The sequence below is a fragment of the Anopheles coustani genome, chromosome 2 (assembly GCF_943734705.1).
Source record: "Anopheles coustani chromosome 2, idAnoCousDA_361_x.2, whole genome shotgun sequence".
Lineage (NCBI taxonomy): Eukaryota > Metazoa > Arthropoda > Insecta > Diptera > Culicidae > Anopheles > Anopheles coustani.
In genome coordinates this window covers 76,939,588-76,964,470 of record NC_071289.1, presented here as the reverse complement: position 1 = coordinate 76,964,470, position 24,883 = coordinate 76,939,588, and the positions used below count along the sequence as shown (strand labels likewise).

The following is a 24,883-nucleotide window of genomic DNA, read 5'->3' as shown; positions in this document are numbered from 1 at the left end:
ATAGCATAAAATGATTAAAGAATGAGAAAAGCCGTTGTTATACTGGGCAACATAAGGTACTCATAATAAATAGATACATCGTAAGGGAATATTTCACTTGCTTGCAACGTTGTCCGCGTCCGCATGGAAGATGAGAAGATACGATTCAAGATTGTCTTGCCTGCCACGCCGCATTTGTAACAATAAACGCATAAAGCGGCCGTAAAGTGCGGTTATCAATAAAACAATCAACAATCGTGCCCCGCGGAAAGGTATGGCACCGGCTTTCGGAACGAAGGAAATAAGCCTTGTTCGCCTTGCCCTGCTCGATGTTTGTCGATGATCGTCGACCCGACCCGGCCCCGGTCCTGGCGTCAGTGCCCTTGAACTCCCTCCCCCGGCATTCAACCTTGCCGAAGCCGAAGGCCAAACGCGGCGAAAACCCACGCCCGGTGCAACGATGCACATGCAGCGCAGCGGAGAAATCCGCATTCTTTCGAAGCCGTCTTTGCGCAACGTTGTCGTTCTTCTCTTTCCCCCCCACTTTGGGCCATTTTTTTTCCTCCCTCTCGCTAGCTTCGGAAGGGGCGACGGTTCCCTTGGGAATTGCTCCCGCTGGGAAGCGGGATAAAAGCTCTTCATCCACCAAGGAGGGAAGATTCAATTTCAATCATAATCCTTACCAACGGCGGCATCATAAAAGGGAAGACGGGTGCAGCGAAGATTTTTCTTTTCTCAGGTGGAAATGTTGCTTTTTTTCCTACGATGAGACCGTTTGCTAAACGGCTTGCGCATTCCCTTGTCGCGGCCGATGCGCTAGATGCACTAGATCTATTAATTTTTGTGCTAATCGTTGCGCGCAGCTTTTCCAACCGTCGTGTGACTCGTTCTGGTTGTTGTTCTCTGGTCTATGTTTGTGTGAGTGTGTTCTGTTGCTCCAAACGGAACGGAAAAGTTTCCAGATGGAACCGGCTCAGGAGCAGAAGCAATCGTAAATAATTTCCGTCCGCAACGCGCTTAAGCGATGTCATTTTTATTTTATTATTGTACATTTGTTTTTTCCCTTCAAACAGAACCTTTACGATCTAGGGAACCACGGGACGGAAACGGAAATGGTGGCCAGACGTGAACGGTGCAGCACAGAAACATTTATTTTGTCCTGCTGCGGAGACTACCCCTTAGCATTATAATATGTTGTATTTATTACATAGTTGCTAAGGATTTTTATTGTAGGTTTTTTTGTAGGTAAAAAAGGGATAATTTTCATAATTTTACTTTTACTTCAAAAGAGGAATATATTTAATATTTTGTGGCTAATGTTTCATTTTCTGGACTATTTCTCAGTTTCTCGTTTGAAATGCCATAATTTCTAAATATTTATAGCACAAAGACGCCTTCCAGCTGGCTTCCATCTTTATCGATTGTTGTTCCACTTTGTGGTTTACTTTAAATGAGGTTATCCCCATTACTTTGTATGCGAAAAGCCGCTTAGCAGTCCACCCTCTGTCACCGTTATCAGATAACGAACAACCCTTCCTACTGGTTACCTACTATCAATTCGTCCCGACTCAATCTACAAAACAAAACACCGGCGGTTTTTCCTCCACTTTACCCGACTTTATCTGACCTTCCGTACCCGTCTCGGGCGGCATTAATCGTTACAACACGAAACCACGTTCCATAAACATGTTGATTGGTTTCGGATGTTCGCCCGGATTTTGCTGTCCTTTTGCGCCGGTGTCGTTGTCTTCGGACGCCGGTTTTTCCGAAACCCATTTGCCGCGCGTCTGGCGCTTGGAGACGCAGGAAAGCGAAAGCGCAACGGGAAAGGAGGAGAATGGTGGTCACTTGTCGTGTTTTTTTTATTTTTATTTTAATTTCTGCATCGCCCTTCGATGGTGGTCCTGATCCGTCGTACCTGCAGCTCCTTCTGGTCCCTCAGAACCCTCCGGCGGACCGGAAACACCGCCCGGACCGGAGACATTAACGGTTTAACCGTCGTTGCAGTTAGCGACAGTCGTAAAATGGCCTGCTTGCTTCCCGCTGCTCGAAACACGGTGGTTGAACAACGATTCGGTGCGGTTGTAAAATGGTTAAGGATGGATGGGATCGCCTGGACGGAACTCGCTACCTGCCCAGCAGGAAGCGGTCGGAACGTGCCCGAGACGGTCGAGATATTGCCGGGCGTACTTCCATACAATTAAAACAATCACATAAAAAGAAGAAAGAAAAAGAAACCAAGGGCTTTCGGGGAATTTCCTCAATCCGCAATAAAGCGATTAAAACAAGCCGAATAACAAAATAAATTCACTCTGCTCCATCTGAATATAAACAAAAAGTTATGGATAAAAAATAAAGCAAAATTCACTTTACTCCACCTGGATATAAACAAAAATTTACGGATAAAAAATAAAGCATAAAGATCGTTCCCCACCAGACTCCGGCTATTCTATATCTCAACCTGACGCCGTTGATAATTCCCGACAGCATAACAAAAAAGGCAACACATTGTACATTCCTTCCCAAAACCAAATGCGTCTCAACGAGCACGAGGGTTTTTCCAAACGACGCTCGCCTCCGGATGACTCATCGTAGATTCGACCGTAGCCCAGCGTACGTCATTGGAACGCATAATGCCTTCCAGTTTGAACACCTGGGACCTCTAAAGGTGCGGGGGCAACATTTCTTCCGGGCACGTCGAAATCCCGCCCGGTGCATCGAAAGTGTGAACAGTGGAGAAACGGAAAAGAAAAAAAAACGAACCCGGCAATGATAAAGTGATCGCGTGGTGGCTTACAAAAATAAAAGCTAAAAGCGGCCCTCCCGAAGGGCAAAAGACGTCGACCGGAATGCAGCATGATTCATTGATCGAATTCCTTCATCCTGCAGGAATGGTTACGGGGAACGTTCGATCGCTTGATCGCGCTTGGAAAAGGACCGGAGAGGAAGGAACCTGGAATTTCAGTGTTTGGAAGAGGGAAGAATGTTCAGTCAGAACGAAGGGAAAGAATGCACGGCACAATGGATCCTCGCTGTTGTCCCGGTGTTTTGGTAAGATGGTTGCATTTTTTCGAGCATAACTGAAATTAGGCAAGCATTTTAAACTCCCCGGCGATGTTGTCGTTCTTTCGTGCGCCGATCGGCGATGATCTTGTGAAAGCCTTCGAAGAAGGAAGGTAAAGCCACGTAGGACACCGTTTCCTTTGTGTCCCCCGAAGACCATCTGGTGATAAAAGGCGATCAGGACCACCAACATCAAGACGCGTTGTTATTCCCAGCCAGCGTACGCTTCGCGATTACGTGAGGCGTAATTGAAAAGGAAATTACATAAATTAGTGACCACCGCACAGACCTTCGAGTGGCACTTATCTGCACGGCTCCAACTCCTCACATCAGCTGTTACTGTACTGTTCGGTGGTCACTTTGGGCACTTCTCGAAAGATCTCCTCGTTTCAATATTCATCGGCGAACGCGTAGCTCACGTGACGCCAGCGTCGAGGAGTTTTACGTGTTTCGCCCTCTTTCCAACCGCTTACGATCGCGTACGAGAGTCGGTTTTATTTGCACATAAATTAAACGTTTTTATGCATCACCTCGCTTCCCACCCAAGACGGAACACAAAAGATGATTGCTGATGATGTCGTTCGGGAGGCATGTGTGTTATTTTTTTTTGTATTTTCTTTCGTTATGGATGTTGAAATCCGTGAGAATCTATCGAACGGCGGTTGGCGATATTCTCCGTCGGATTATAGGAACTGACTTCGGTACGAACTTGTAAACATAAAAATTAAACTGCTCTGCGAACAGGAGTCATAAATCATCATCAATGAGTACAAGAAAACAATTGATGTGAGGAAGTATATTAAAGTTCAATAACTTCACTTGTTCAAGCAACCCTATTTTATAAGCTCTGTGACAGTAAAATACAAAAGCGGTAAATTTAATGATTATTCGATTTTAGTTTCCTCATTCAAAGAGAAAAGTAAAAATGATGAAGCAGTACAAAACACAAAAACCTAAAGTGATCACACAATGTAAAAGTTGGAATTGTATCGAAAAAAATAGAAATGTAATTAAAAGTTAAAAGCAAAGAAATGTGTTCAAGTAGTGGTTTAGTAGCCAAAAAACTCGATTGAAACTTAAATTCAACTCATGAGAACTAAAAATAGAAAAACAATGTTTAACTACCTTTTTCTCATTATCTTTTCTTTTGTTTATGTTCACAACTTTCCTTCTTTTAATTATGAATCCCCTTTTGCCGCTCATTGGTAACGTTTCTGGCCTATTTAGATATCGGTTCGCTTCGCCGCGACCGAATCTATTGAGTTCTATGTTTGGCGAAAGGGCAAAGGGCACATCTTCCCGCCGGCTTCCACGGACGGCTATCAGCAGAACCATTTCCAACGCTTTGCGCCATACCTTCGCCTATCGGGCCACATAAATAAAGCACCCAACGCCAAAAACAAAAAACGCCCGCAAACCCTTAAGCGGTCGCAAACCACACGGGGAAACTAAAAACCCCACCGTGGCGTGCAGGTGAGTTTTCCGCTTCCTGTCAATTATCGTGCGACCGGGCACGATGCATTTTCATTATGCTGCTTTATGCTTTTGTTGGCGTTGCGCGCTTGTGGCGATGTGATAGTTTCGCTTTTTTTACCTCACATTACCACACTTACCGAGCACCACATCTCATCTGCTGCTGGTTGCCATTTTAGTTCTCGGTTGTTCAACACGACTTTTTGTGCGAAAGACGACGACCGACGAGGGGGAGGTTAGCCGAGCACCGCGTGACCAGCGCCCCTTCCTATCTTAGGCCGGCCGAGGGCAATAATTTATGACCTAGAATAAAATAGTGCGATAAATGTATTTGCCGTTCCTGGCCTGCTGGGAGGGGTGGGGGGATGGCGATACGAGCTAGGGGTGGGTGGCTCGAAGCGATAGTGACAACCCGTTCTCCAAAGCCCTTCTCCGCCTTCGGATGGACCTCGAGTCGGTGGTGATGGTTCAAAGTTCTCATAAACCGGCTCGAACGGGGCTCCTTTCGTGGGCTCCACCATTACTACTACGTGTTTTACACTTAGCAACGCCCCCCTTTAGCTCATCCAAAGAAGCTTCGTAGGTCTCGCGGGAATCAATAGGGCAGAAATCAGCAGAAGAAAATGAACCATAAATCAAACTTCTAAATAAGTTTATTTGCTTCTTCGCTCGCCGGGACGTCTGAGGAACTGGGAACAAACGCAGGACCCCACGGTTGCCAACGACAACTATAAGTTGACGACTTCGCCGCATTCTCTACCAGCGAAAAAAAAACGTACCCTTTCTGGACGTTCTGGAGCGCCTCCAGGGTATACCGGTTTACGCACCCATTGAAACGATGGAATGGAAATCAAAACCACTCGAAGAGAAACACCAAATGCATTGTGCATGCTCTTTTCGCCCAGAACCAGGGTTGAGACTTCACACTGTTGACGTTTATCCGAGCACGGCCCTTCGAACTCCTCTTGTCAACGTCGTTTGTCGATAAAGCGCACTTTTCTGTGTGTCGAAATACCAATCGACGGTGCAACACTGTCTCGTCCCACTGTCGGGCCGCAATTTGCACGCAATGGTCTCCCCGGTCATGAGTCATGGGGTCCCACACGAGGCCAAGGGATCGATCGAGGCTTTGAAGAAGGTTTGCGAATCATAAATTGGCGCGCATTTTGCGTCTTGGGCCGCTAAAAGACAACCTCTCGAGAGACAATGAATGGTGTTACATTGTTGTTCGAGGGGTGTTAAGTGGACCCGTGCCAAAAAAAAACGAAAAACCTCATGTGCAGATTATTAGCATTTCACACACACACACGCATTGAAAAGCGCTAACGAGTGTTATTCAAGTGATAAGTGAAAAGCTTAGTCCCCATCAAACGGCATGGCTTTGAACCAAACAAAACCGAGAGTGTTGCGAAATTGGATCCCTCCCGTCGAGGTTAACCGTTGGAGGTCCCCCTCCCCTCCCCTTCCCTACACCCGTAAGGACCTAATGCCGTTTGATTGATTTATAATTGCCTCCTGCCTCCTGGCGCAGCCCACGTGTCGTAAGTGAACAAGTTTGCCTAGAGGCGAGACACACCAGGCACTTCGGGGTGTGTCTCGAGATGCAAGTGAAATGACCGTGTGTGATCGGTGTGCGAAAGGGAAAGGGCTTGCAGAATGGCATCCAAATTGCAGCGGTTGGTATGTACGGTTTTTTTACAAGCGCGTGGATTATGGGAATGTGGTTTATGAAATTCCCGTTAAGAGACGCCTTTCAGGAGTGGCATCAAAGGTATTCAAGGTGTAAGTGGTCTTTCAAAGCAGCGGTAGGGCAAGTAAGGGTTATTTTTGCGATTGTTGGTATTTTCGACTAGAGAAAAGTTATAAAATATCTCAGTGATGTACCCTTATAGTTTTTTTTTCAATATGTTATGATTAATTATATCAACAAACATGAAAAGTAAAGCAGCAATTGAACCAGTAGCTCGAATATGATTTTGTTCAAATTTGTCATAGCTGTATACTCAAAGTTCTCCATGTATAAAAGAAAAGAAACCACTGCAGAAATAATTCTAAAATAATATTCTTATCAGTAATAATGGCATTGTGTATGTACTTCGGGTTAGAAAATCGGCCCATGGGCGCCGGGGCTCACCACCTCGACGGCGTGGGTTCGAATCCCAACCGAGACCGGACCCTCCCCTGTACGAGAGGATTGACTATCCACGTACAACAGGGAAACAAGTCTCGTAAGCCCTTAACGGGTAGGCATGACCAAGAGGTCGTTACGCCAAGAAGAAGAAGAAGATGTACTTCGGGGAATCAAAAGAAAGAGGCAAAATTAGCTCTAAATTACATCATTTTTGATGAAAATATCAGTGAAAAGAGGTTTTTAATTGATTTCACAACATATTTACACACTCAAAACTTGTATCATATTGTCAAAATATTAATTTTCAATTAAAACTAAACAAATATGATTGGAAATGTATATAGTTTGATACTTTTCTCAACTTCTCATCCCAGATAAAATTACTTTTGTTACTTATTCTCCAGCTACTCTTAGTCTCCTTTCTGAACTTTTGTTTTCCTGGAAAATCACTTTTTGTTTAATAAATTCATTTATTTCTTAGTTTTGACAGACGAAAATGCCTGTTGTATTCGCATCAGGTCTTATCGACATGATCGATATCAACCGATCGAGGATTGTCGATTATTTTATATTTTAATAATCTCTTCCGTGTGATAAAAAAGCTTTCCAAATGTGGTAATAAAAAAAATCGATAAGACTTTTACCATGAGCGTCGTGACAAGCTTCGTAAGGACGCCCGCGAGCCGACGCGAAGGTTCTCGCCAACGTTTGTTGTGGTGCAATAATCGCACTTCCGTCCATGCCACTCGCTAATTGCTTCATTAGCCAAGAATGCGCAAATAATCAGCGCACAAAACCGTAAGCAGCCGCGAACGCTGACGGTCGTGTTATCGGTGGGCTTCGGGGGATGAAAAAGGCTGCGTTTAATTATGGCGCCTGAATCAACCGACATCGGATCGTGATCAACCTTGTCATTGCGGCAACAAAGAAAAAAGCTAGTCATGTCATTTCGGGGTATAGAATGTCACTTTTCTTTGTGTGTGTGTGCGCCGGATAGTGGCTACCGCGTGGATGGTCGCCTGATGGCCCGATGCCACGGTTTGAGGGAGGAAAAGCGTTGAGAGAACCCCCAAAGCTGCACAGCTGCAGCAGAAAGGGCAAGAAAGCAAACAAAAACCTAGTCGTGACATTGAAAGCGCTCGGAGAGGCAAAGGGGTTTTGGTTGGGGTGGATGGTGTACTATTTATAGGGGAGGACCCGCTCCGAGAGCTTGACATTGTGAATTTATTTTTGTGTTTGTCTCCGTCCCCAGGTTAACGGTGGCAGCGTGGCCGACCAGGCCGGTCTGATGGCCGGCGATGCGCTGATCAAGGTCAACGGAACGGAAGTCTTCAACATGCGCCACAAGGACGCCCAGGACGTGATCGTGGCCGCTGGAAACTCGTTCGAGCTGACGGTGTCGAGGTGAGGTGACGCGTGCGGTGAGGTTGAATGGTATTCGCGATTGCTTTATCTCTGATGCTCTTCCCACAGAGGAGGATCCACCTGGAGACCGTCCGTGACGCCAACCGGTTCGCTGCCATCGCCGACGCCCTCGCTGGCGGGTAACATCACACCGGTCACCAGAACTTCGCTCGCCGCGACGCCCCAGGAGGTGAAGCCCATCGGCAGCGGCCACAACAACGCCGCCAAGCCGTTCGCTGCGGTAAGTACCCCGAAGTACCTCGAGACGAATCTCCTAAAACTCGAAACTCGATGAATCCATTCTGAACTGATCGTGCAGATCCCCGCGCAGCAGGTGAACGGAAACGATGGACAGATCAAGAGCATCGTCAACAACCAGTACAACACCCCGGTGGGCATGTACAGCGACGAGACCATCGCCGAAACCCTCTCCTCCCAGGCCGAAGTCCTCGCCGGAGGTGTCCTCGGGTAGGTACCCCATGCCATCACCGACCCAATTGAACCAACTCACTCATTTCCCCTATCTTCTCTTACCTTTTTTAGTGTGAACTTTAAGAAGAACGAGCGCGTGTACTCGCCGGCCAACTCCGAGGTGTACAAGCTGCTGCACGAGCAGGGTGACGATCCGGAACCAGGTAACCTTTCTCCGCCCCGTCCGTCCCGCCCTCGGGTAGCACTGGGAGGGTTCTCTCTTACGACCGATACCGTACGGTGACGATGACACGATGCTTGGACACAGTTAGGCAATACGATATATTCTGGCAGTTTCTGCTAACATTCCACACCTTCCGATCCATTGCCCATCCCATCGTCGTTCGAGGGTTGTAGTTGTTTTTTTACATGTAACCCAAGTGATAATGTTCAACTTGAACTTGAACTCAGCAACCTCACGTAACAAGTTTGTTGTAAATTTTACTAATTTGAGGAGTTTTGGTGAGTTTCTACGGAAATTGCCCCCTTTTAGATTTTATAGAAAAGTCTGATGACTCAAATAGTTAGCCTGTTGATGTTAGCATTTTTTCCTCTTTTATGATAACTATTAAAAGTTCTACTTTATTAACACTATAGTTTGCTTTTTTATGTTATAAAAGACTTTTTAGTCCTTTTGTCATTAAGTCAAACAAATATTTTCAACTAACAACGTTTTGTTAAAGATCTTATGAAAAAAGATTATCCGATTTAATTTCCGGTCTGAAAAAAAAACAGTTTGTTGTGTTTTTTTTTATTTTAACTAACAATTATCTTCATCGTTTGGGTTAAAGATGATAAATTTAAAACATTCATTTTTATATTCCAAAATGTGTTTTTCTGCTTTTAAAACAATTTTAATATCGTCAAAGCTGTTCGAAAGAGGAAACTTCTCATACAGCATTGTATAAATCTTAAAAGTCATTTCAAACGATCTATTTTATTTTTGAACTAAAACATAAAAGATGCCAAGCTAATAATGCCTAAAATAAATGTACTAAGAGTTTAACGATGTACCCCAAGAGACTGGAAACAAGGACCGAGTTTTGCAAAACTGTTTCTCAATTAATCCCTAACGACTATGACGAGTTCACATCCATCGCTTAACAAACAATCCATACGCAACCACAAACCCAAACCACATTTTTCGGTCAACCACAGCGCAACAGCAACAACTCCCGCAGCAGCAGCAGCATCAGCAACAACAACAGCAAGCAGCACCACTGCAACAACACCACAACAGTGGCACCAACACGGTCACACGTCACGTTACCGCTCCCGTCGACCGTCCGGTCGCCCCGTCCAGCAACGGACTTCCGCCGGGCCAGAACATTTGCGCATCCTGCGAGCGTTTGATTGTGTAAGTGGACCTACACTCGACTCCGCCACGGTCATCCTCAGTTGTTCGCTCGATCTTCGGAACGCGCTCCGGGCTGCGGGAGGGTGGTGGTGGTCACTTCCACACCCTCCGGGACCGGAACACGCATCCCATACGAATCTGGTGTTTGTGTGTTTGAGTGTGCGTGAAGTTTCACGCCGAACGAATGAGATCGAAACTCGGTTTTACGGGAAGATTGTCCTTATCGTTAGCGGAGCGGGACTTCAGGACATAGGACCTGCCATCTGGAGGATCTGCACCAGCCAAAGACACACCAACACACGCACACATACATAAGGCACCGTGTCGTGTCGTGGGGTTTTGTTTTTGTGTAAATAATTCCATTCCTTCCCGTCGTAGTTCTAATCGATGCCATCTTCTATCTTTTCCGACCCGCCGTTGTGTCCCCGTTTGCTCGCTCACCTTACCGGTCCACATTGTCCCCACGTATTGGAATGCTGTAAATACCGCCGACCACCCACCACTTGTGTGAAAAAAATAAACCCCCCACTACCACCATCCATCCAACCTCGACAAAACCCAAATGGACGCTGACGCTCTCTGACTTGGATCGATTTCGGTCGATCATACGCAAACCCCTGACGATCCACGGTTGGTGGCCATTGCCCTTTCTATTTGGGAGGGATGTCGCTTATTGTTCACCGCATTTTCACGAGCAGATAGTGTTTACTCAAACAATTACCATTACTCGGTGAACAAACTCGAATCAGCCTCGTCGCATTTCTACGCCACGCAAAGTCACGCCATCGGTGGCTACGCGACGGCCGGCCGACTTCCGGTCGGTTCTCTGACGGGTGCCCCGCATCCCCGCGGCCCATCCCCGGTGCCCCCGCGGATGCAGGCACAGGTCCCCCGTCCGCCCATGCCGAAGCCACCGATGATGCAGCCGCAGCCCGCGCCGGCCAAACCAACTCCACCGCCGCCGGCCTTCCAGCAACAGCCACCTCAGCAGCAGGCTTCTCAGCAGCAGCAGCAAGCTCCTCAGCAGCAGCAGCAGCCACCCCAGCAGCAGCAGCAGGGACCCGCCCCCTACACTCCGGCCCCACTGCCAACGACCGCCTTCCGTCCCGCACCGAACACCGCCCCGAGGGCCGGCATTCCACCGAAGGTTCACAACGAGTAAGAATTTCCCGAATCGGGAAAAGGGCTGCTTTACGGAAAAATCTAGACGAATGCGATTTGATATCCCTTTTCCGTTCCACCGACTATTTTCTTCGGGTTCCGATTTCTGACTACTTCCACCGATGGTCCCTTTCCCAGCATACAGAGAGAGAAAGATAAAGAGAGAGAGGAGTGTTTTCCTTGGCCACTGTGATTTCCATTTTTCAGAGTTGCTGTGTGTTTGTTTTCAAACTATCGTTTTAATTTAAATCCGACTTTTCCACCAAGTGCGTTCGGGGGTGTTTTTTCGCATGTTACGTGTTGCGGTGTAAAACCAAAAAACAACTGACCGCAGTTTGATCTCATTTCGTGTACCAGTTCTGTATGATTCTGTGAGTGAATGGATGGAAAAGATTGTTTTCTTCGTTACGGTTGCACAACTGAGGTGTACTTTCTTTCGAACCGAATTTTAGCATGCACTTTATTAATGTACAATTTTGTTCTTTCTTTCTTTTACATATTTGATTTGGTTTTTCCTTTACATTTTTTTTTCGTTGTGTGTGCCGTGCGTTTGCCGTTATGGTTGCCTTTTTTACTTTCTTTTGTTTCTGTACCAACGAATCGGATCGTGCGTTTGTGTTTGGGACCGTTCTGCGCACGCACTGTCAACCATGTTGAACAACAAACTACAACCACGTCAAAACCACAAAAAATATATATATATTTACACACACAACCACCGCCGAACAACCGTTGGAACACCATCGTCATCTCGTCACGTCCAACCGGCATTCATTTCCATTACCACGAACGGGCGCACGTCATCAACAACAACACAACATTCGCTGCACAACTCCACCACCACCACCCCATCAACACCGACAACATCCGCCGCAGTGGCGTGTTCGTGCGCATCAAGGACAAGAACCTGCACGCCGACTGCTTCAAGTGTGCCACCTGCGGCACGTCCCTGAAGAACCAGGGCTATTTCAGTCTGAACGACAAGCTGTACTGCGACATCCATGCCCGGCTGGCGGCGCTCAACAGCCCGCCGCCCGGCATGAACGGCATGGTTCCGGTCACTGTCACGAAACCGTACGTATCCGGCCATCCCGGCAGCCGCGAGTTGCACCTAAAACTCTGCTCTTCTTCTTTCTTTCTTTCTATCTTTTCGCTACGCTTTCCTTCCTTATCGCTTTCCTACTATCCTGGGATGCTTCTTGCCACTTTCTTCTTTTTTCTTTGATCCTCATCGCCTACGCTTACTTCTTGCTTCATTTGACTGATCCCCTGATCGCCATTCCCGCGAATCCTTCCCCGGTTCCGGTACTCCCCGTTCGGGCACCGCACCGCAAGCTGTCTACACTAGCATTCCTAGCAAAACCGTTCTAGAAAGCAACTAGAGCCTCCATCCCTTCCCCCTCTCCCACGACAAGACTAGGGTTAAGGCGGTAGGCTAAGCGTTTATTTAGTGTTTAAGAAGAGTTTTGAAAGAGGCCTCAAAATGAAAGCGATTCTTGTGATGCAACAGTTTATGCGATGCGGGTTTAAAAGCGTTAGGAATGTTATAAAACGACGACATGTTAAAATGAAAAAAAGGAAAAAGTAAGTTTCAATAGCTAGGATGTGTAATAGTATCATCAAGAGTTTTCTAAAATCCATTCAAGAGTTAACGATCATGTTGTTATTAATTGAAACAACGAAGTTACTTCATGCCAGTCAATTTTCGGAAATGAAGCGAAAACTAGAAAATGGAACAAGCGATATGAAAAGCGTAAGATTCATAACAAATTGTCATGTCAGTCAACTTGTTCCCAATGTCATCTATTAATGTTGCATCAACAAACAAATTTGGACGACAAAAGAATCGTTTTCATCGTATCTTCTCTCTCCATTCCGCATCCCACCTTCAAATATCCGTATCCTTTTTAGCCCTTTCTAAATTTTCCACTATTTGTTTTCATATCTCTTGATCTTGTTCCTATCTATTTTTTTCTCTCTCTCTATCGTTGTATATATCGCCCATTCGTAAGTCGCTTGTCTCTCTCGCTTGGAGATGGTTTTTAGAGTAAATAGATTTCTAATTATTTTCCCTTTCCACCTCAAGGGGTCAAAAAACTGGCGTCCAGGCCATCTCTGCCGCCCTCAACGCTCACGCCAATCTGAACGGCCGCTCGCAGTCTCCGTACGGTAACAATGTAAGTAGGACCTACTTCTAGATGCGCTTTGATTGTTGATATGTTTCCTTAATAAACATTAATTTGGAGAACGCTCATGACAGGCTTGCTAACACGGTTGAAGCCGTTAGTTGTTACCTTTCCTTTGGCAATTTTTTTTTCTTCCTTTCGGCTGCTTTCCGATTTTCTTACCCATCCGGACTGCTTTGAGTTGATGTAGATCGTGTCGCGATCGTTCGATCGGCCCCGATCGGGCCGGTTTAAATTTAGTCTGCCGATAATGTCGCCCGCCTCTAACTCGTGATCTCGTGGGAGAAGGATAAAGGAAAAACAAAAAAACTAAAACGGCCCGTTCCGTGCCGTTTCTTGTATCTTTTACTCAAAGAAAAAGAAGAGCTACGACAGTAGTTTTTATCTTTCACCACGTTTTCGAATCTTCTATTGTTTCCTCTGACGTCAGCATGTTGTTTGAGGTGGCGCCTGACTGGTTCGGCAAACAAAAGTGTCACATTTTTCACTCTCTCCTTCTCGTCCAGCGAGTGTCAGCAGTCCTGTCATGAAATTGTTCCACTAAATTGCACGATCCGCTTGTTTTTAACTGTGTGTGTGTGTGTTTGTTTTTTTTTACTTTTCGTTTTTGCTAACCTAACCCTCGGCGTGTGTGTGTTGTGTGCGTGCTTGCAACCTACTTATGCAACCGCCCGGCCTGTCCGCCGACGACGACGTTGACGTCGCTGCTGACGTATGGGATCGCGGGCCGGGTTGACGCGTGCGCACGGCCGACGCCATCTTCCCTGATTGTGCGGTTTTCGTGGTTGTCGAAAACAATGCCGATCCGGTCGGGTAGGGCTCGCTCGGTGCCAGCCAATCGCCGTCACACTCGCGATCTAGCAGCACCACGTCGTCCACGAGCGGCTACTGCAACTCGAGCTCCCTGTCGCCGGTGCAGTCGAACAAGGTGTCCCCGTTGCATTCGCGCACCAGCAGCGAAAACGAGCTGATCGATCCACGCACCCACGGCAGTCCCGGTGCCCACCATCATCATCACTATCATCACCAGCAACAGCAACAGCAGCAGCAGCCTCACAGCAGCGGCTCCCCGTTCGAGCAGTTTTCGAGCAGTTTTCCCTTGCCACCGTCTTCGCCACCGCCACCGCCGCCACCGCCACCGCTCCATCCGTCGCACAGCATGGAGGAAAACGCAACGGGAGTGCCAACCGGGGCCAACCCGACCGACGTCCAGGACACGTCCCTCGTGTTCGGTGCCAACGGGTTGGCCACGGTTGCGCCGGAAGCGAGCGGCGACGGTGAGCCCAGCGGTACGGTTACGCAAAACGATTACGGGTTCTACTACCAGACGATGGGTGGCCGCGTGATCCGGAGCGTTTTTCCCCCGGGCAAGAGCTCCAACTACCAGGTAAGGATGTTCGTGCCTGTTCCCGAACGTGCGTGAGGACGAAGGAGCAGGGTGAAACAGGTGGTTTTTGTTTTTGTTCAAAGTTTTGCAAAGGAAAATTGCATGAATCCTTTGAACGCAAGTGAATGAAGAAATGAAAACGACAGCCTAACCCCGCAGTAACAATAACAGCTGAAGCAAGTGAAAAAACACCCCGAAATCAGTGCTCGCCGATGGTGTTCCACTTTTTACATAAGAGTGTGTCTCTACGCAATGCACAATTCAACGCACCCGTTTCAAGTGATTGGCTCGCAGAAAGGCAAGAATAGGAAAACAACTCCCAAAAAGAAAAAAGTTAGATCGAACGCAGATCGGCAGCGATCCAAATTGTTGGCAGAGTGCGTTTACATTGTTACCGTAAAGCCCCCCCTCACCCAAGTTCTTCAGCCTTCGCACGCAACCTCGGTCCGCTGCTTCCGTCCTTCTCACAAAGGAAATCCCTCCCTCCCGAAGGAGGTGGGGGGTTGAACGGATGTGAACTTTTTCTTTCTCTGCACGGTGGCATGTTTACGTCGGATCGAAAACACTCGATCAGTGACCCCGGGGCGAGCCGGGGGCGGAAGCTCATTGAAATATCTAGGATACGAAGCAAACGACGTGACGATGTCTGGCCATCCGGCGGACGACGGATGAGCTGCCGTCCTCGCCGTCGCCAATTCGGCATTCCTCGCTAATGCCGGAGGGCGATATAAAAATATAATCGATTTTCATCCCATCGGTGTCACCACCGGTTTCACTATGCGGATTGGTTTCTTACAACAACGGCTGCGAATGGCACGTGCCAAGCCCGTTGGTTGCATCAACAGTGTCACCGGATCCTTCGGGATGGTACTGGTTGATTTGGCTTTTGCACCTGATACGATTTCAAGAGCAGCACATGACAAGATCGATTTCAATTTAGGTCACGTGAACTATGAGTTGTCCCACCACGGATCATCAACACCTGTCTCTAGGTGGTACATGTTTATTTATTCACTGCAACACTTATCTTGTTACTTCTTGATCATGGGGCTCTTCTTTTCTAAGTCTTGATTTTGAAGAATTGATGTCATGAACACTCTTCGACAGGTTTTTTGTCTCATTTTTGAAGAGTCATGGTAAAAAGTAAAAATAGTTGGTTCTGATATATCTAGGTTTGATAAACAAGAGTACAATTTAATAACCGTAACGTAAATTGATAGTTCAGGCACTAGAGCCAGAAGGAATTTAATTTTGATAAGTTCAATAATAACCTCTTATGTCTTTTAAAAAACTAAAGGATTCATTTTGATTTTGATTTTGATAACTTTGTCAGAGTGGAAAAATTGGAAATGATATTCTTTCCATTCGTAAACTATTACAAACGGTTGATAAACTTAGAAAACCTTAGAAAGGTGTTCAACAACGGTTGGAGAAAACAACCAAAATGTTAGTCTTTATTTATCCCAATTCCTTTTCTAATCGTTCCTTTTGACTGTTAGAGAGAGTCCGGACTCGCAGTTCCGAACTGTCTCTAACATGAACAAATGCCCTGTTAATATCAAAGAACAAACAATATAAGAAACCGATACATACTTTAGAAATAGAGCTGACTGTGGTAAAGATTGTTTTTCTGCACAAATGCAGACCATAATGAAGGTGCGCGTTGAATACAAGTTGCGTAGAGTCTAAATAATTACCATTTAAGCATCCTTGCCTAATTTCATCACGATACAACAATTTCCTTTCCGCAGGTTAACCAGAACAACATAACGCCGAAGCCGTTCGGTGCTCCGCTTCCGGTGAGCCCGCTGGCGCAGGTTCAGGCACCGGCATCCTTCCCGCCGGTGGCCGGCAGCGTCCCGACCCCATTCTCGGCCGCCCTTGTCGGCCAGGCTCCGGCCCCCGCTCCGGCACCGGCTCCGGCTCCAGTGCAGGCTCCGGCTCCGGCTCCGGTGAAGGCGCCGACTTCGTTCGCCGCACCGGCCCCAACTGCGGCGCCCCTCGCTACGGCTTCCGTGCCAGCTCCACAAGGTTGTTACTAGCTGTTAAATGTCAATGTTGTTTCTTTTACCGTTTACCCATCATCTTGGTTTTACTTTGCTTGTTATAACAATCGTTCTATTATTTCCCTCGTGAAAATGGCCCATCTAGGACCCTTTATTTCTTTAGTAATATAGTGACTTTGAGGGGTTTTTTTTTCTAGCCTTTGAAAGATTTATATAAAAGTTTCCTCCTATATTATAACACAAATCAAATTGAATCTATCATCATCTTGTGATCTACATATGTATACGAAAATCGTACAAACCCCACAACCGTGTAAATCCGTGTGCTGCCGATGTTCCTCATCCATATGCACGACAAACAACCAACCCCACACGACCACGATCGAACCCAAACCATCCGCCATTGTCATCTTCGAAAAAACAAATACAGCGAAGAATCGTTTCTTCGCCAAGAAACCAACCTTTAACTTCCGAGGTATGACCCAGCGCCGTTCGATTTTTCCGCTCGAAAAGCAAACCGGGAAAGGCTTTCCACGCTACGCCAGAGTAGTAGGCCACAATGTGAACGCGCTGTGTCAGTGTGTGTGTGTGTCCATTCCATCTCTAAAGTTTCACTTTTCCTTTGTTGCCGCTAACCTCAAGTAAGTTGTGTCTTCTTGCGTGTTTTGCAGATAACCACAACCATCGCTTAAGATCACGCTTCTATTGCTTTCTTCTCTCTTTCTCTCTTTCTCTCTATCTATATATCATGCGCAAACACTCTATTGTCCTGTCTCTGCTTGCCCGTGTGCTTCCGTTGCTTCCACATTTCGTATGCTTCCGCTTTCGCCGACTTGCCAACAACTAACCTCACTTCGCGCTGCGAAAAAAACGGTGGGGGCCGAAAACACTACCGTCCGCCGCAACCTTGCCGCTCGTGGGGAAACGGGGTGTGTGACCTTGAACGGTCAACTATGTTTTTTGAACGAAAATGGGGCCAGATGGTACCGATGCAGAGGAAACGGGCGAACAAGAAGAGCCCGAAGAAGGGGAAGACGCGGACAAGGAAAAGGATGGAGAAGAGTCGCCGGTGCCGGTGTTTGCCTGGCCACCGAAACCAGCCGTCGCCGATACGATACCGACGGCGACGCCGATCTACATCCCTCCGCCGGAAACGCAACGGGTCGTCATCAAGCCCGTCACCGTCGTTCCGCCGATGAAGGTGAAGGAAAAGTCTGAAACGCCGCCGGACGAACCGAGCACGGCGCAGAGCAAGTCCGCACCGGAGCTGAGCCGCACCGAGGAGCGGCAGCAGGTGCAGGAAGAGGACGGGGAGGATCTGTCCGACTCGTTCGGTATGACGGCGACAACGACGACGGCGAACTCCGCCTCGTCCGAGGAGTACCGGATGTACCAGACGCAGACCTCGCAACCGATCGTGACGTACTACGATACGCCGCAGTACGAGCTGGAGCGGCCATTCTCGTCCGGTCAGCGTAGCAGCGCACAGGCAAGTACGGGCGCCATGTCCGACGCGTCTTACACGCACTTTGTCTTCCGCGATCCTCCACCTGAGGAGGACGACGAGGTGGATGGGCGGGAGGTGGGGCAGGAGGATGACGCGGAGCCACTCCAGGCGACGGAGGGCAGTGCGCCCCCGGCGACGAAGCGCGTCGAGTTCGTCGAGTATGGACGCGAGCTGGAGCGATACCTGCGGGCGGAGCAGGAGGCTCGCGAGGCCGAGGAGCGTCGGGTGCAGGAGGAGCGAGAGCGGGAGCGGAAGGCCCAGGAGCCCCGCCCACCGCACTACGAGCTCCCGGCGATCCCGCCGACCGAGCCACCCCAGCTGCCCCGTTCGAACATTCCCAACCCGACACCGAAGCAGTGGCAGTCCGCGCTGGTGCAGGCGCTCTGCGTAGCTCCGACGGATCCGATCCACCTGCCGACGACGGCCGAGCAGATCGAACAGGCCAACTTCATGCGCTCGCGCAACGAAGCGTACCGGCGCGAGCAGGAGGAAACCAAGATGCGTCAGCTCGAGGCGCTCCGGCGGCAGGTGGACGCGCTCGAGCGGCGACTCGGCAAGCAGCCGGAACCGGAACCAGCTCCACCTGTCGGGCCACCGCTCGACGTACCGCGCAGGGGAGCGGTGATGGCGCGCGTCCTTTCCTCCACCGCCAGCTCGCAGCGCTTCCCGCCACACTACGTCCCGCCGGTGCCGCTGCCGGCCGAAACGCCGCCCTACTTCCCGCCGCCCCACACCATGGAGCCGATCCGCGCGGAGAAGATCGCCTCCGGGCACGCCGAGTCACCGTTTGTCGAAGCGCTCAAGACCGCTCCCTACACTCCGTTTCAGACATTTGGCCGTGAGATCCCGTCGCAGCTGGAGGAGCTACCCATTCCGAGTGGACGGGTCTCGATGACTGACGCCCTAGCGACGGCTTCCGAGCGTCCCTACACTCCGTTCGCTGAGGTGCGCTTCGACGCCGGCTCCGAGGTGTACCAGGAGATGATCCGTGAGCAACCATCGATTCCGCTCGATCCGGATCGCCAGTGTTCGGCGTTTGCGAACGTCGGTGGAAACCGTACGCCGAAGCCGTTCATGCCGATAGTGCCCGAGATCCGTGAGGTACCTCCGGAGACGGCCTCCCGACGCAGCTCGACCATGCAGGAAAGTCGTCGCGGATCGGCCGTCCAAGACAGCCGCCGTGAGTCGGCTGTTCAGGAAGCTCGACGTGAATCGACTGTCCAGGAGAATCGTCGGGAGTCTATGGCACAGCAGACTCGTCGTGAGTCTATGATGCAAGAAAGCCGTCGTGAATCCACAGCTCAAGAGATCCGTCGGGAATCGGCAGCTCAAGAGATTCGTCGTGAATCGGTAGCTCAAGATACTCGTCGTGAGTCTGCAGCTCAACAAGATATCAAACCAGCGAAGGAGTCGCTCGCTCCCTACCCGCGCAAGGACAGCCATCCACCGGAGCACTACTCGCTCGCTCCACGCCGTGAAACCAAGTCCCCCCTGAACCATCCGGCCGAAATTCCACCCTATCAGCGCAAGTGGTTCAACCTGCCGACACAGAACCCACCGCGCACTCCCGAACCGGAGGAGCTGCGCACCAACGTCCCACTGGCCTTTGTAAATACGCACTCTAACGCCGCTAACCTCTCGAAGCCGATCGCGAAACCACCGGCGCCTGTAAATAAGCCGCCGACGCCGTCGGGAGGCCGTACGCCGATCGGCAATCAGCCGTTCACGACCATCCAGAACCGCGCCATCCCGGTCGTGCAGCCGCCGGAGCTGGACGCCGAGCTGGCGCAGTACCATAGTGCTCATGCGCGTCTCCAACACAAAGGTGTCATCGACCGCGGTCAGTCGTTCACGCCGTCGCTCATCCTGACGAAGCATGCGACTACCATCCCGTACTATCAGCATCAGCTCGGCTTCGAGGAGTACTTTGCCGAGGTGAAGGAGTTCGATGGTCATACCACGCCCCAGCCGAGTCGCACCAAGTCGCCGGCGTTCGGTCCACCGCCGAATCCACTGAAGCCGCACGTGCCGCCATCGCGCGAAGGTATTCCGGTTGAGTCTGGGCTCTATCTGTCGATGGGCAAGCTGCACGGTGTCCCCTGGTACGCCAACAAGGACCACGTGCCGGCTGACATTCAGCAGAAGATGCAGCACCAGCTCCATCTCGAGGCGACGCAACTGTTTAGCGAACGTAGGATGCAACAACAACAACAACAACATCACGAAGTCTCACAAAAACAGGTAACGACACAGGTCAGCAGTGAGCAACACCAGCAGCTGCAGCAGCAGCAGCAACAGCAGCAGCAGCAACAGCAACAGCAACAGCAACAGCAACAGCAACAGCAACAGCAGCAGCAACAGCGGCGGCTGTCGAGAGAACAGGCGTCGGCTGAACGGGCCATTCAAAGTGCCCAACAGGTAGGCAATGCGTTGATTCAAAAGCGCACACGCTTCGTAGAGGAGCATGAATCTAGTAGCCGTAGCCAGTCGGACGCTCGGAGCAACACCGAAAGTTCAAGGTATTCTTCGAAAATTAAGGAAGACGAAGCGCCGCAGAAGGGATTCGTCGCGCAGCAGACGCGCCGCTTCTCCGGCCAGGATGAGGCCCTCAACATCCCTCCGCAAACCGAGCAGGAACAGCAGCAACAGCAGCAGCAAGAGAAGGAGCAGGAGCAGTTGATCTTGTTGCAGCAAGAGGAAGAACGTCAGCAGGCTGCTGAACCGGCACCGAAACCGGCTCCCAAGGCACCGATCCGACATGTGGCGCCACCGACACCGAAACCAGCTCCACCACCGACGCACTTCCCGGAGATCAATCCCTTTCCGGAGGAGTTCGTCGACCACTTCCCAACCATGAGCGCTCGCAAGGTGAGCGTGCTGTTGCCCCAGAAGCCTCTGTCGCGCCCGGAATGTGCCAGCCCGTCCTCGTTCAAGGCCCAGTTCAACGAGTTCATGGTTGGAGCCGCCCCGCTTCCCCCGATGCCGCCGGTGCGCGAGGAAGACGACGGCAAGCCGGAGGATGTGCGCAGCGACACGCAGAAACTAATCCAATCCTGGCCACCGCAGCTACCAGCCGCGGCAGCGAAACCGGCCACCGTTGTCCCGGCGGCCGCCAATGGTTCGGCAGCGCCGCCGGCGGCAGGCAGCAAGCCGTCGAGCCGCAGTAACAGCACGGCCTTTCTCGATTTCTTGAACCGACCCACTTTCAATCCGAATACTGACCGTTCCGCTGATCGTCCAGGTGCAGGTGCGAACGCGTACAACAAGGGCCGGGCGGCCTGCTCTACCTCTGCCCCGAACCGTGGACGTGGTGTGATGAACAAGGCGGTCGGACCCGGTGGCCGTGTGCCACTCTGCGGATGCTGCAACCAGCAGATCAGGTGAAAACGGTTGCGTGTTCGGTGTGTTGTTTGATTGGTTGTTGCATTTGTTTGGTTGGTTGTTCTCCTGCACTATGAAGCCTGACCTTCTGTTGCCTTTCTACGGTTGTAGAGTCTAATACCGTTTGCCACTTACAGGAGTTTTTAGGTTTTGTAGTCCATAAGTTTTGATTATGCCTAACCCCAAAATCTAACCTGCCTTGAGTGTTGTTTGACGTGTGTTGTTTATGCTTTTCTTTTTCTGGCTACTAAACCCTACTGCACCGTAGTAGGCCAACGTATCGAGGAAGTCGACCATGCGACTGCACTGCTGGATAATTCGGTAAGCAAGCTGGCCTGCATGAACAACAATTCCGACTATCGTAAGCAAGCCTCGAGTGTGCTAAAGGATATGCTAGAAGCAAGACTGCGCAAGACGGACGCTACTGTACGTGCCAGAAACAAGGAGAACCTCCTGGGCAACGGAGACACTCCGAAAGAGGGTACCCTCAAGCCGGTGGCTCCGTTCGCTACCCCCGGATCTCACGGAGTGCAGCTGAAACCGGTCTATCCTGGAGCTCCAACCAACGGACAGCAAGACCTCACGCTCTATCCGATCCAGACCGCTCCGGGAGGATCGCCGAGGGGAGCTGGCACAGGTGTCACCCTCCCGACACCGGCCGACCTTGGAAAGGTGATACTGCGCCCGAAAAATAACAACAACAGCAACACCTCGGGCTCGCAGGCGGCCGTCAACGGACGCAAAGTAAGTTCGGAACTAACCTCGCATGCTCGTGACCGTCGCTCGTACGTGGAACGCAATAACAATCTGCTCCCGAGCGAGAAGAAGACCGTACCGGAGCCGGTGACCACAAGTCCCGCTGGTGTCGAGGACTCGTCCCCCAGCGCTGACGCGTTGGCGTTGCTGAAGGACAAGGTACCGATCTGCAATCGGTGCAATCACAAGATCGTCACGTAAGTACTTCGTTGGATGGGGCAGTTGAAGAGTGGAGTTGGAGAGTTCTGATGTGGAGTAGAAGTGACCAGTTAGCTCACTGCATGCTGATGTCAAGCGTTGATGCCGAAGTGTGGGTCAACTAACACCTGACTCTTTGAATTCACAGAGGTCCATTCATCACCGCGCTCGGACGCATCTGGTGTCCGGATCACTTCATCTGCCACAACGCTAACTGCAAGCGTCCGCTGGCCGACATTGGTTTCGTCGAGGAAAAGGGAGACCTGTACTGCGAGTACTGCTTTGAGGAATTCTTGGCACCACCGTGCTCGAAGTGCAATGGCAGAGTTAAGGTGCGGTCTGCTGTGAGGAGAGTAATATCTGAAGAGCGTACTGACCGTAGATTTTTCTGACTGTTTTTCCCCGCAGGGCGATTGCCTGAATGCCATCGGCAAGCAGTTCCATCCGGAGTGCTTCAAGTGCACGTACTGTGGCAAGCAGTTCGGCAACAGCCCGTTCTTCCTGGAGGAGGGCGATCCCTACTGCGAGAAGGACTGGAATGATCTGTTCACCACCAAGTGCTTCGCCTGCGGATTCCCCGTCGAAGCCGGTGACAAGTGGGTGGAGGCCCTGAACAACAACTACCACAGCCAGTGCTTCAACTGCACCGTAAGTTCAACGCTACCCCATTCTTGCATATTCGCGCATACTGAAGTCTCTTTTAACATTTTCTAGAGCTGCAAAAAGAACCTCGAAGGACAGAGCTTCTTCGCCAAGGGTGGCCGTCCGTTCTGCAAAAACCACGCTCGCTAAGCCCACGTCGAACAGGGGAGGCCCACCAGGTCCACACCGTTTAGGTATCCGTACATATAGAACTCACCGTTAAAGCGTCATTTAAATCGAACGAAACCAAAAACCAAAAAATCGTCAATCAACAAATCGATCAAAAACATCCTTTGACTTTGGGGAAACTAATACTTAAGATCCTCTACTAAACCGTTTGCAAATCACCGATTATTTGAATGTTTAAGTAGACCGCTTTCGTCGGTGGCACATTTCAACGCTGGTGAAACATTTCATGGTATCCGACCCTTCGCCGGAAAGTATGCAATTGTATCGCACCGAAGCGGTTATACGTTAGGGGACGGATTTGAAAATTTACTGTTTCAAAAACGAAACCTTTGAAGCGGCCAAGAAAAAGACGAAATGGTTGCTTTTGTGTGAGGTAAGGAATTATTAAGATTGGTGGGTCATTGCGAGACACTGAGAAGGAGAGAGAGTGAGAGATAGAAGATGATGAGATTTTTTGTAAACAGAATTTAAGGATGGCAAGAGTGTGGCAGCGAGGTGGAAAAGTGTGCGTGTTTGTGTGTGTGAGCGAGGACACGTTGTTTTACAAAAAAAAAAGAAGAAGATTTAGCAGTCAGAGCGTTACGATAAAACATCGCGTCAACTAAATGTAGAACCTTAGAATGTTTTTTCAGTAAACATATGAATTTGATGTTGAAAGGCTTCACAGGCCGCGCGCTGTGCAGGCGTACGTTCTCGCGTACGTTGCTAACTACATGCACCGGCAAATGACTGCTGCAATCATGCAGCCGACGTCCTTTTTTTTTAATTATTCATCGCACAACCGCTTCCCACAAAACAACAGTTACAGTAGAAGGAATGTACCGAATTTCGTTAGACACTCGTCGGAGCAAGAACAAAAAACCGCGCAACAAGCTAACTCGTTAGGATTTTATTTTCTCTCGTGAGATAACTATAGAAGAAGAATCGCAAGCATCGCTACTTTATTTTTCTCTTTGTGTGTGATACGAATATAATTTTATTTATTTATGGCCTATGTTGCTCACAATAAAAACGTTGTAAATTGCTGAAACACGTGTTATCGCGTTCGCCTGATGACGATTTTCTGATGAAACGTATCCGAAACAGAAAACTTATATTTCATCATCACAATCTTTGGCTACACTCGTTCAATGCCCTTTAACGTTTAACAAACTTCTAACTACTACTTCTAAACTATGTCGTCATTCAAATTATTTCTGAATGTTTGTCTCCAAAAAAAAGTGATACCGAAATTTAACCCCCTCTCTATTTCAATTTAAATTGCTCACAGGCCAAACGCCGAGTTGAAGGTTACATTCCATTTAGGCGACATTCCGTCCCAATATCATAAACTATAAACTCAGCTAATGGGAGGAAATTCTCTTCCTATCTGGTGCTAATCGTGACAGCGTCTCATCTTTCCCATGAGATGCTAGAAAAGAGAACGAAAAGTGTAGACCAACGTGAAGCTGACACTATTTTTAAACACCTTTCTGATTCAGTCTCCCCCCTGTTTGACAGCATCGTTCCAATAAATTCGCCCCATAATCCACGTAAAGTTGGTTTTTATTTGCACTGTGAATGTTCAGCTCGAACCATTTTCACTTCCACCA

General features: G+C 49.3%; 1 protein-coding gene across 1 annotated transcript in view; it reads left to right on the top strand.

Moving 5' to 3' along the window:
- The window catches only part of LOC131266511 (PDZ and LIM domain protein Zasp-like), a 44,800-nt gene extending 20,485 nt beyond the window's left edge, over window positions 1-24,315 (top strand). Inside the window, exons 5-17 of the mRNA XM_058269061.1 lie at window positions 7,899-8,050; window positions 8,120-8,291; window positions 8,385-8,518; window positions 8,594-8,685; window positions 10,577-11,036; window positions 13,126-13,216; window positions 14,043-14,612; window positions 16,364-16,643; window positions 17,599-20,378; window positions 20,433-21,505; window positions 22,609-22,792; window positions 22,869-23,108; window positions 23,175-24,315. Coding sequence (XP_058125044.1) covers window positions 7,899-8,050; window positions 8,120-8,291; window positions 8,385-8,518; window positions 8,594-8,685; window positions 10,577-11,036; window positions 13,126-13,216; window positions 14,043-14,612; window positions 16,364-16,643; window positions 17,599-20,378; window positions 20,433-21,505; window positions 22,609-22,792; window positions 22,869-23,108; window positions 23,175-23,252 — 6,306 coding nt within the window. The 3' untranslated portion in view covers window positions 23,253-24,315. The remainder of the gene's footprint in view (window positions 1-7,898; window positions 8,051-8,119; window positions 8,292-8,384; window positions 8,519-8,593; window positions 8,686-10,576; window positions 11,037-13,125; window positions 13,217-14,042; window positions 14,613-16,363; window positions 16,644-17,598; window positions 20,379-20,432; window positions 21,506-22,608; window positions 22,793-22,868; window positions 23,109-23,174) is intronic.
- The last annotated feature ends 568 nt before the right edge of the window (window positions 24,316-24,883 follow it).